Genomic DNA, 12357 nt, shown 5'->3' on the forward strand with positions numbered 1-12357 from the left:
TGGAGAGAAAAGAGGGAGATTAGTCACTGCTGGCTCCTAGAAATTCTTGCATAACGTGCTGTTATCTCAGCAGAGCTTCCTGAGGATGCTTGATCCTGGCAGGCGCCTCCATCCCAGCGGGTGGCAGTACCCCCTCCTTGGTTTGACGGACCCTGTGTGTAGGTTTGGGACTCCGATTCCATTCCAGGGGCCTGTGTCCAGGTCAGCTCTTGTGTACATGCTCCTAACTCATCCTGGGTCTGTACATGACTGCTTTCGTCCTGCTGTGTGGCTTGGGCTTTGTTCCCACTGTCACAAGAGTTGTCCATCTGTAGCTCATGCATATGTGAACACGCTCCCTTGCAGTAACCTGGCACTGCCCATGCTTTATGTAGGATGGTTATAAACAAACCGTTCAATTATTTCAGATTTCCTCCTGGCACAGAGTTTTCCTTCCTCCCCCTTCCCAGAATCCTCTTCCTTATCTCTGGACTATAGAGCTTGGACGCCAAAGGCTTTAAGAAACTGATTGAGTTTGGCTTTGTTTTTTTAACTTTGTTTCCACCCTTTCCACCCCCCATGCTCCATTTCTCTTGTGCTTTGGATTTTTTCTGCCTCCCTTCTACCTGAACAGCCACTCTGTGGTTAGGCTTGGAATTTAGTTTACACTGCTTAAGATAAGGTGGTTTATATGATAAGGTAGTTATCCTTTTTCCAATTCTCACACTCCTTAAATACATCTGTTCTTGATTATTTCATCTGTTATGCCTTGAGTTTGCCTATTACTTTGTTTGCATTTGGTGCTTTGAGATTATTTCTAAGTTTTTACTGAGTTCCTTTAACTCTGTTTCTGATGAAATAAGCACCTTTGATAAGGCACATAAGGAATCTTCAGAGAAGAGGCACGTGCCAGTTTGTCTCTTCCCTGTCATGCTTCCTTTCCTCCTAAAGTTGAAACATCAGCAGAGAACCATCATCATAGCTTATCATCATTGTATTTTGAACTCTTTTATTTTTGATTGTGTTGGACATGCTGGTATTCCATCAGCAAAAGCTCTTGTATATCCTCTAGCTAGCTTTGAATTTTCCCAAGCTGGTATTCTACCTAATTGATAAAGGTATCCACAGGCTCCTTCTCCGTATGTGAACACACCCCTTCCTTTCATGCAGCAAGAACTTGCCTGAGGCATTGATTACCACAGTGGTGGGGAGCTCACCTCCAATCACTGCCAAATAGGTAAACAGAAAAACACCTCGAGGAACTTGCCATACTTTCTATCTTTCTATCTGCTCTTGTACTCCTGCCGCTGTCATGTGAAACATGCTCTTTTTCTGTTGGGTACTAAGTTTCATTCTGCCAAATGGAATTTTATAGGAATTTGTCTTGGGACATTATGGTATGTAAACTGATTGTTGGTACCTATGGAAATATTTTTTTTTCTCTTGAAAAGTAGGGTTTTTAATTTAAAATACATTTGCTTTTGCATTTCTCTATTTTCCCTTTCCTTTCTCTTTTAGTTAGCTAGTAAAGAGATGAACATTTTTGGTTTTAATACAAGGTAAATAAGGATGATTTAATGCCTGATCTTAGAGCAACATAGTTGTGTAGGGAATGCCTGCAGCAGGTGGACTTGTTTGTTCCTGAGCCCAGTTGTAATACCACATGTGCTATGTCTACTCACCAACATCCTGCCTTAACTGTGTCTAGTTTGTGCTCTTTTGCCACCTCGCCCTTTTATTCTAATTCAGTTTATTTGAATTCTTGTTGTCAAACAGCACTCCAGAAAGAGTCTGGATTCTATATTACTTACTGGCTTATAAAATAAGCTGAAAGTATAGTGGCTTTCTGCCATTCTGTTTCGTTCTTTTAAAATCATTTCCAGTACGTTTAACGAGTCAGTTCAGGTTTTCTCTGTCTCTTGATAAAGTATATATCTTCCCTTACAAAATGTGATATTGGTCTGTTATTTGACCTGTGTAACTTTTGTTGTTGTTATTTATAAAGGACAGTCTATTTCTTACGAGGTCAGAGGAAAACTTTTTTTTTCCCACAGGAAAATATGGCCAGTTGACTGTGAATTGAATTCACTTTTGCTGACCAGCAAAATGACTTGCCAGCCTAAAGGAAAAGCGTACTGCATGCTATCAGCTGTGAGGTGCGCCATGGCTCAAATGGGGTTTGAAGTAGAACCGCATCTCTGGACAGGATTGCTGCTGCATTTGTTTTGGGCCTGCAGGCATATTATTCAGGAAATCCCAGTGGGATAAACCCTGGATTTCATCTACTTTGATAAAAAAATTGCCCATTCTTGTAGCGTGCAAAATAGAAGGACAACCCATGCCGCCATCTCTGAAGTCAGCGGTGGGGTCCGTCACCAGGGTTCAGAGGTGAATCTTCCTCTGCTCAGAGCCAGCTTGCTGTTTCAGACACATTTGTGCTTACTGCATGCAGTTTAAGGTTCTTGGAAACATTTTAGACTGTGATCTCTTTGGTGAGCTATTTATCATGAGATACCCAAAAATTGGAAAATAAAGTTGTTTATCATGTTAGTTTTATTTAAGAAACTTAGAGTAAGTACTGCCTTATGTTAAAGAAGTTCAGATTTATAAGAAAGTATAACAATTATTTGACTAAACTTCCTCTTTTCTTTTTTTTTTTAAGAAATTATACTCCAGAGATTCAACAAGTTTCCAATGGTAACAGAGCTTCTTTATGGCTTAATTGGCATTCAGACCTTGTTACTGTAACTGGGGAACCTACATATTTTCCCTACAACATGAAGGGAATCTGTAGCCTTTTCCAGAGTCAAAGTCATTAAAACTTACTACAGTCTGTGGCTGGCTTTTTGTAGCATTTCCCTATGTGATCCAAGTCAACCTGTGCCCTTGACATGTCTGGGGCTTTTTCTGAGACTTACCCTAGAGCCACAGTCTTTCTTATATAAAAAACTGGCCATTTCTGCTTTGGAACTGCTTGCCACTGTCGATGTATTCAGAGTGGTTGCAGGGATTTCAGTGGAGGTTGGAGGTAGCTCTCTGCCCGTGAGCACTGACTGCTCCCAACAGTGTTGATGGACCCAGCCCCAGCCATGTCCTTCTTGGTTAGATAGTTTTAATGTCTAAGACTAGTTAGGAGGAACTTGAAATAAAAGTGAAAAGAGCTCCAAGCCAGGAGAAAGTGAATTCTGGATTAAAGCCCAGTTTGACAGTTTTGTTTATATGCATGAAATGTACCCAAACCATCTTGATTTCAGGCACTTTTCCCCATAAACAAAAGTGCAACTCTAAGATGACCTCTTTTATTTGTGGGCATTGTGGGTGGGAGGAGTTGGGTTAGTCAGACAAAGAATTTGCTGTTGTTTTCCCTCTCCAAGAGAACATGCTGAGAACGAAAGCATTACTTTGAATTTTTGCGGGTTGACTCTTTCGCTCAACAGCACTCAATCTTGGAGACAGGAAAGTAGCTACAAACAGATCGCGGGTCAAACTGATGGCTTAACTTCATCATGTGTCAATAGGACATTACTTTGTACAGAGTAGTAAATACAGTGAAATGGCTGACAGGAGCATTTTCTGTAGATTTTGCTGTGGCAAAGGAATGAAATGAGAAGGAGATCTAAGCCGGAGGAGAGGAAAAAGAGGCAATAAAATATTTATTGGTATTTCCAGGAATGGGAATGTGTCTAAGGATGGGAAATTAGACACAGTAGAAACCAAGGTGCCAAGAGATAATCTTTTATAACCATAACTAAAATTTCACTTAAGTTCATGTAAACATCCCAACTATTTTTACTGAAAATATGGTTTTTAGCATGTGCTTTTATGAAAACAAGTATTGCCTTATCAAATCCTTATGAATACATGGTAATGATAAAAACCTTTCTGCACACAGGTTTAGCTTTTTTGAGTATACACATAAACAGTACCCATTTCGTACCCCTGTCCATACCCAGGTCCTTATCACCCAGTGAAGGTTGGGTCACTGGCTGGTGTTCCTCTCTCCCATAGAGATGTGAGCAGATTGATAGGATAGGAATTTAAAAATGTAGATGAATATCTGAAAGTTCTATGTATTTTTATAGAGGTAATAAGATCAGAATATTTGCAGCCAAGACTGTTTGGGGAAGTGCAGGATCTATGGTCACCTTGGACATGAGGTCTAGCCTCTTCCCGCAGATTTCCATCTTCCCAAATAGGGGAGCTGTCAGTCCATTCACCAGCAGTCTACTGGGTATATGTTGCTTCTTTGGCACTGTGGAAGTTACAGAACTATCCCTGTATTCAGGGAGTGTGAGGGTTGATTATAAAGCAATTAATATTATTTTTAGAGCAAATGTCTCAAAACTTCCATGCCCAAATTGGAGTTGTCTTTCAAAGCAATTAATTTTAGGGATGGGGAGACTATACACTTATTGCCTATCTCTCTATCATCTGCCAACAGGCTCCACAGATGACATTTTCCTTGTTTTTATGTTTATTCATATGGTTAATACTTTGACTTTCCAGAATGGGTCTGAATGAAACCTTAGTCCCTTGTGGTATCACATGGACATATTTGAACTGTAAGCTGTAACACTCAGAAAGCATAGAGCTGTATTTTATGTCTTGAAATGAGCACATTAAGCTCAGCCTGGAATAAGAGTTTACATCTTGTAGATATCTTGTAAGCAAGGGCAAAAGGGGGAATGAAAAATACACTACTACTAGGCGCTTTGGAATCTAAACCAGAATTTTGTTGTTTGTTTTTCTCTGTGTTTATGAGACTTGATTATTTAAAGAACCATTTTCCAAACAAGTGCTGTTTTGGGTCCTGGAGACAGTTGTATGTTCCATGTTGGTGACTATGTTTTGTCTGCATCTCTATTTGTAGCTTTTGATAATTTAAAATTTTGGTCACTAGATGGTGCTCTTTCACTTTGAATTAAAAAAAAATTTTTTATTAAAATTTTTTTAAATTGAATTTATTAGGGTGACATCGCTTAATAAAATTATATAGCTTTCAGGTGCACAATGCTATAATACACCACCTGTAGATTGTATTGTGTGTTCACCAGCCCAAGTCAGGTCGCCTTTCATCATTATTTATCTCCCCTTTACTTTTTCTACCTCCCCCTACTCCCTTTTCCCTCTGGTATCACTATACTGTTGTCTGTGTCTATGAGTTTTTCTTTTTTTACTTAATCCCTTCACCTTTTCCACCCAGTCTAGCAGATACCCATCTCTCCTTGGTGGACAGAATCCCCACTGATTTTCACAGCCAGATGTTATGTGGGTGCCTCTTCCTGGCTCTGGCGCTCTGGGTTGAGGGGCCTAGCTTGCATTTGATGTTACATGTATTTGGCCTGTATGTAAGAGACTACAGTTACATTTTTCATGTGGTTTAATTTTCTGTGTCCTATACTTGATGTAAAGATCACTTGGGAAATGAACAAAACACTGATTGATGGGTCCTGGAGACCCAGGAACAATAGGTGTTTTAGCAGGTTACAACTCTGATGAGCAGGCATGTTTTGAGAAACACCCCATTTTAGTCCTGTAGGAATGAGCATTTTCAGTAGAGATGAACATCCCAGTCAGCCTGTTCACATTGAAGCTGAAGATAGTTGAGACCAAAAATTTGAATGCAGACAGCTCTTTTGGTAAATATTGCCTAGAGAAGCTATTATGGACATAATAAGAATTGAAGACAGTGCTTTGTTTGTTTTCATAAGGATGTTAAAGTTGGTGGAGAGTCTTAACGGAGAACACTCCTCCCTATTAGGATGCATTAAGGAGCAAGCACTGTGAACTCGAGTCTTACTGTGGGGGCTTCCCAACCTGTGGTGTTTGGACATTCGTTTCATCGGCCTTGTGAGCCCCTTGCCTCATACATAATACCTGACACTTAAACGTTTGAGAGTTTTAACCAATCTTAAGGTCTTTGATCTTCATAATGCCTCTTTGACAGGGCAAATGTCAGAGAAGGGAATCAAGAACAGGGTAAGGAGAAGAGCCCAAGACCTAGAGTGGCCACCAGGAGACTCAGTCTGGGGAGATAGAAAGTGGGGGCTGGAGGTGATGGCAGGGACTCAAACTAAGCACAGCTGCTGGGAAGTCTCCCCAGGAGGCCAGATGCATTCCTGAGCGCTGAAGCTATTGCTCCATCCTGGACCTCAGAGTGGGCAGCTTTAAAAAATGTTTTCTCCCTCCTATTCTTCTTTCCTTTCTCTCTCTTCTATCTCTACCTCTGTCTCTGCCTCTCTCTCTGTCTCTGTCTTTATCTCTGTATCTCTGTCTCTATCTCTGTCTCTGTCTCTATCTCTCCCTCTTATCTCTATCATTCTCTCTCTTCAGTAGCTCAGTTGCACCTTGTGAATATGGCCTGCTCTTAATGCCATCTTGATTTTCTAATGCTCTGTGGGGTGGGGATAGGTAAATCACACTATGAGGGCAGTATGTGTAATTTGATTAAAATCCCTGCCAGGTGACTCTAATGTTTTCTCCTAGAGAATTGATGGTTTAGAAGGACTCAGGCAGAATTGCTTGTTCATTGTGGAAGATGCTCAGCAAACATTTTCTGAGGCCGCCCCTGGCCTGACGTGAAGTTTAGTACATGAAGGACTTAGCAGAGAGGACAGTGGGTTGTAGGCAGTCAGGAGGATTGGCGTTAATGACTGTGACGATGATGAAGAATTATCTCTGTTATTCAGCTTTATCACTAAAGCTCATGGTAGAAAACTTTTGGCTTTTCCTGGAAAGGTCATGGTCTCTGTCCGCCTGACCTATGAGGCAACAGAACACCCAGATTGCTGGGGAACTAGAGAACCTGTCTGAAGAGAGAGCTGCAGAGCCATGTCCCCACCCTGGAGCTTTGGCTCTGATCTCCCTCAAGTGTAAGATTCCAGCTTGGCCAACTGCTTCACCTCCCTTTTCGCCTTTACTCACATCTCACTTTGTTAGTGAGGCTAATGCCCCTACCCCTGGCCCATAGCTAGTACTTCTGATCCTTTTGTATTTTTCCTGCAGCAGTTATGTTCTAATATACTAGATAATTTATTCACTTGATTCATTTTGTCTCCTTGCAGAAGACTGTAAACTCCATGTGGAAAGGGGTCTTTTTTCTTAACTGATAAATCCCCCAGCCCCTAGAATAATGTACTGGTACAGAGTGGAGGTTCAGAATATATATGCTGAATGAATAAATGCTTTCCTATATACCAATAGGTGTAACGTATATAACCAAGGGCCTATCCAGAAAGTATCCAGCCACATACTATGAAAAACAGAGACATATATTGAAGAAGATACAAGAAACACTATACCTAGGACAATGACGCCTCAGTCCCCTTCAAAGTAGGCACCTTGGGACCTCACACAGTTCTCTCAGCATTTCTTTCACTGTTCAAAACACTCTGCAAAATCCTTTGTTGGAATCTCTATCACCTGCTCCATCATATTTTCCTGAATCTCATGGATGGTCTGAAATCTCTTCCCTTTCAAAGATGATTTTAGTTTTGGGAAAAGTCAGAAGTCAGAGTGTGCCAAATATGGGCTGTATGGGGGCTGACTTACCTTGGTGATTTGACCTCTCACCAAAAAACTGCGTGAGGTGTGATGCATGAGCAGCTGCATTGCGATGAAGCTGCCAATCACCAGTTGCCCATAGGTGAGGCCATTTTTGTCGTATCGCATCCCTCAACTGACAAAGAACATTGAGACAGTACTCCTTATTAATTTTTTTGGCCTGGAGGGACATACTTGTAATGAAAAACACCTTCCCAATCAAAAAACACAATTAATGTGGTCTTGATCTTGCTGCCACTTTGCCACTCCTTCTTCAGGGATGGAGAACCAGGTGACTCCCATTGGGAGGACTGGGCCTTTGTTTCTGGATCATAACCACAGAGCCACGATTTATTTCCCGTTATGACCTTCTTGAGGAAATCTGGTTCACTGGTAGTGGTTTGAATCAAGTCATTAGCAACTACAGCACAATGTTCCTTCTGCTCTGGTAGCAGAAGCTGCAGAATGAATTTTGCCATGTCACGTTTCATGCCAAGATCCTGTGTCAAAATCTCAGACACAATAGCTTTTGGAATCCCCAGGTCAGCTTCTAGTTCTCACACTGTCAGTCACTGATCTTTGCTGATTTCAGCCTGTACATGCTCAACACTCTCAGGTGTTCTGCTTGCTGCAGGCCTTCCAGAACATGGATCTCTTTCAACAGATTCTTGACCATCTTTGAAGGGTTTGTGCTACACTTTTATTTGCGCTACACTCATTGCACTGTCCCTGAAAGCCTTCTGAATCATCTGAAGTTTCTGTGGAGGAACGTTCAAGCTTAACACAAAATCTGATGCAGATTTGTTGCTCTATTCAGTCATTTTGAATGCAATGGCTGCACAGTACACATGCTCACTCAACGGCATCTACCACCCACACTGACTAGAACAGTGAAGTCGTCATTGTTCACATACGTGCATTCCAGTCCACTGTCCTTGGCTGCCAGGTTATATCGATGTCGCACAGACTGTTCTTGTTATGTTAACAATGGCTGGAGTTTTTCCAGAGAGACCTTGTATTAGTCACTTAATGCTAATTTTTAATAAATATTAAATATATCTGAATGAAGATTAAGTCTTTTTTTCCCTATTAACAGTACCTTCCTCTGTAAAAAACCACACAAAGAAAGCTCTGGTGTAGATTAAATGAATTAATGCACTTAAAGTGTTAGGACAGAGCCTAGAATGTAGCAAAAGATCAGTTAATAAGTGGAATTTGTAGACTCCTCACTTGTTTAAAAGATAATTACATGACATACTTATTTTTCAATTAAGTTTAAAGTCAATGGTTTAATCAGTTTAAGAAGGAAAAACACTGTAGATGAATGCACAGTTTGGATATTTTTTGTACCCTTGTCTTTATTACAGTGATAACACACTTAGAATGAATCAAATATTGAATTTATTATAGAATCTCTTTTCTTATATTGTAACATCAGTTTTAAAATAGAGTTTAGAGGTTTCATATGAGCTGTTTGTCTTTGATTTCTTATAGATCCCCACATTAAGGTTTCTGGAAAGAAAGAAGATGTTAAGGAAGCCAAGGAAATGATCATGTCTGTCTTAGACACAAAAGTAAGTGAATGTTAAGGACACTCAGAGGTCAGAACCTTGCCTCTTCAAGGGCCACTTCATGCTGTTATGAAAGAACCATTTGGAGAAGAAAAACCAGAGAAAGTAATGGTGGGTTTTAAAATAAGCACATGTGATTCTACAATGGGTGTAAAGTTCTGTTTAAAATCTGAATAGGTTCTCTCATACTGGTTAATTGAATAATATTATCTACATTTATATACACACATATATGTATGTATAAATGTATACATATACATGTGTATGTGTGTATGTATGTATGTATGTATATGCCATCTTCAGAAATATATATTGATCCTGATTTATATAGGACAAGTAATGAAAAATTGTAAGAATTAGCACATTGGCCTTTATGATACCAGTAGAAAACTGAAATGACCTGTATAGTTCTGTGTGTGATGGCATGAAATCTGACCCTTTCTCTTGTACAGTCTTTCTCTGCAAGTATATATTGAGATGATAGGGAAATTTAAATATTTAAAAATGCCTACTCATTTGTATTTAATTTTAATAATCACTTTAAATCACTTACTACATGCCAGGCACTTTGCTAAGCACTTTTAAAATATTAATTTTAAAATTCTCATAACTAAATTAGAACAGAGATATTAGGGAATTTAACCAGGATACAATTACTAATTAATGGGGAGGTGGGATTTAAATCCAGGCTGTCCGGTTCTTAACCAGTCACTGTGTTTTGCCACCTGACATTTCATTGAAATGATTTCTTATCTCTTCCTCTTTCTTTTCTTGTTCTTTTTTGTTTTATATTCTTAAAAGTTACTTACTTTATAATTATTAACTATTTTAGAAATTTCTCTAAAGAAGAATATCTTCCTGTATTTCAAAGGTTAAACTAAAAGAACTAAGTTTAAAAAACAAAGTATTTAATGGGTAGGTTTAAAATTTAAGAATTCAGAAGATGTAAAACTATTGATATTTTTATATATGGTTGTATTTTGACTTTTAAATTTTACTTCTTAAGGACTAATGAATTTTAATATCAATCTTATAAATGAGAAAAGATTTCATATCAGTTTTTATGACTTTATAACACTAAGTTTCCCAAAATTAAATACATGCATTCCATATGACCATAATGTTTCATTATGTCTTAGAAGTTTACATTTTGCTTTAATATAACTAATCTTATACTTTGTGTTGTTTTACTTAAGCCATTTTACTGTTAGAGATTTATGCTTGGTTATCTCTTCTTCCCACCAGGGACAATAATAGATGTACTTTGTAAAGTTTGACATACAATAATATCAAAGTCGTGAAAATGCTTGTAAATACTTATTCAGTTTGAGATTCATTTTTATTTCTAGTTGCCTGTCATCTTAGTTCTACAGTTCTATTAGCGGGTGCGCGCGCGCACACACACACGCACACACAGTCATTCTTGTAATTGTGTTTCCATCTGTTTTTAGTTACTTGAATTGTTTCATGAATAATGTATATTGAAGGAAAAAAGTAATTTATTTATAATTGTAGCTGACTTTATTTAAAAATTACTTTCCAAAAATTATCTTGGTAAAGATTATATCTTTCTATATCATATGACAAATTTGTCTTAAAATAAGGATTTCTTTTTTTTTTTTTTACAGCCAATGAGAAATGAATAGAAATCAAACATTTATAGAGTAAGATGACTTTATTAAGAAATCTGTACAGCCTGCCATGGCTGACTTTTTGTTAATACTATTCCCTTTGGGGAATATTTTAGGGAGCTGTTCTTTCTTTTTTTCATGCATCAAGAATTAATACATTATTTCCACATAGAGCAATCGGGTCACCTTGAAGATGGATGTTTCACATACAGAACATTCTCACGTAATCGGCAAAGGTGGCAACAATATTAAAAAAGTGATGGAAGAAACAGGATGCCACATCCACTTTCCAGATTCCAACAGGAATAACCAAGCAGAAAAAAGCAACCAGGTGCTTTGTCTTTTCACATGAATTTGTATGTAACAAAGTTTACAGCCTTAATTTTCCATATGCATGTCTTTTTTGGGAGGTGAGAGCAAAAATGTAATCACGGAGATGTCATGTAGTGGAGATGGAAAGTGCTCTGCTTCTTTAAAGGGATGAGTTGTGGGTGAGCCTTCAATTCTTGATCTCTTAAGTGACTTGTTGGTAGCGGAGAGGGATGGAAGTGATGGCAACATACAATCACACCCCTACGGAAAGGCTGGAGAGCACGTGAATCAGGAAAGGACCTGGGGCTTGCCTAGTCCAAGCACCCATTCATGCTGGGACTCTGCAGCATTCCAGGCTAAACCACCTCTCCTTCTGAGAGGTGATTCATGAACACTCAGTTTCCTTACATTGAATTATGTACTTCTGTTTTTTGAAAAAAAAACACAAACTTTTATTTTTGAATTACAGGTGACATATACTACTCTATTAGTTTCAGGTGTACAAACCCCTGAGTAGACATTTATATAACTTACCAAGTGTTCCCCTTGATAATCTCACCCATCTGGCATCACACATGGTTATTAGAATATTATTGACTGTATTCCCTCCGCTATACTTTACATCCCTGTGACTATTCTGTAACTACCTAATAGTACTTCTAAATTATGTCTCTCTTTAGTTCATACACATTTTTCTTAGTTCTTATGTTTGGAAACAAATGGAACTCACCTGTCCACATAAAAGCATTTTAAGTACATACTTGAAGAACAGATAATACTATTCATGTTATTTAGAAGTTTTCTCTCTTCTAAGCTGATCAGGATCCTAGAAGCTGTGTTGGCCACAGAGGTGAATAAATGGGGACTGATGTAACAGTGGGGCACATACATGAGGAAGTAGATCGAAAGCCATGGTAAAAAGCAAGGACAGTATTCAAAATATCTGACAACTAGTGTGGCATAAGCATGCATTCTGAGAGCAGGGTCCTGGGTCCCCACACACTTAGCCTAATGCCAAGATTAATTCTTCAGTTGGTGGATCCTGGAAAAGTCCAAGGGATCCCAGGAGGGCAAGAGGTGGGTGTTACAGCAACAATTTTTTACCAGCTAGCACAGAAGTAGTTTAGCATCTTGAGAACCTAGTGTATCAGTATTATTGCATACTGACATTCATCTAGTCTGCAAGGAATTTTTTAAAAAGGGAGAAAAGGCAATGAACAAGAGAAATTATAAAGGAGGCAGGATGGCCTCATGGCAGCTGTGAGGTTTCAGATAAGTCCAGGGGGTGATGTAGATCAACTGACACAAATTAACTGAGAAGA

General features: G+C 38.9%; 1 protein-coding gene across 2 annotated transcripts in view; it reads left to right on the forward strand.

The window, feature by feature from the left end:
• The window catches only part of BICC1 (BicC family RNA binding protein 1), a 298849-nt gene that overhangs the window by 238841 nt on the left and 47651 nt on the right, over window positions 1-12357 (forward strand). For both annotated transcript variants that reach the window (XM_090278054.1, XM_090278052.1), the window contains exons 4-5: window positions 9016-9095; window positions 10896-11054. In XM_090278054.1, the coding sequence (XP_090134180.1) occupies window positions 9016-9095; window positions 10896-11054 (239 nt within the window). The remainder of the gene's footprint in view (window positions 1-9015; window positions 9096-10895; window positions 11055-12357) is intronic.

The sequence above is a fragment of the Furipterus horrens genome, unplaced genomic scaffold (assembly GCF_987537825.1).
Source record: "Furipterus horrens unplaced genomic scaffold, mFurHor1.1.pri manual_scaffold_5, whole genome shotgun sequence".
Taxonomy (NCBI): Eukaryota; Metazoa; Chordata; class Mammalia; order Chiroptera; family Furipteridae; genus Furipterus; species Furipterus horrens.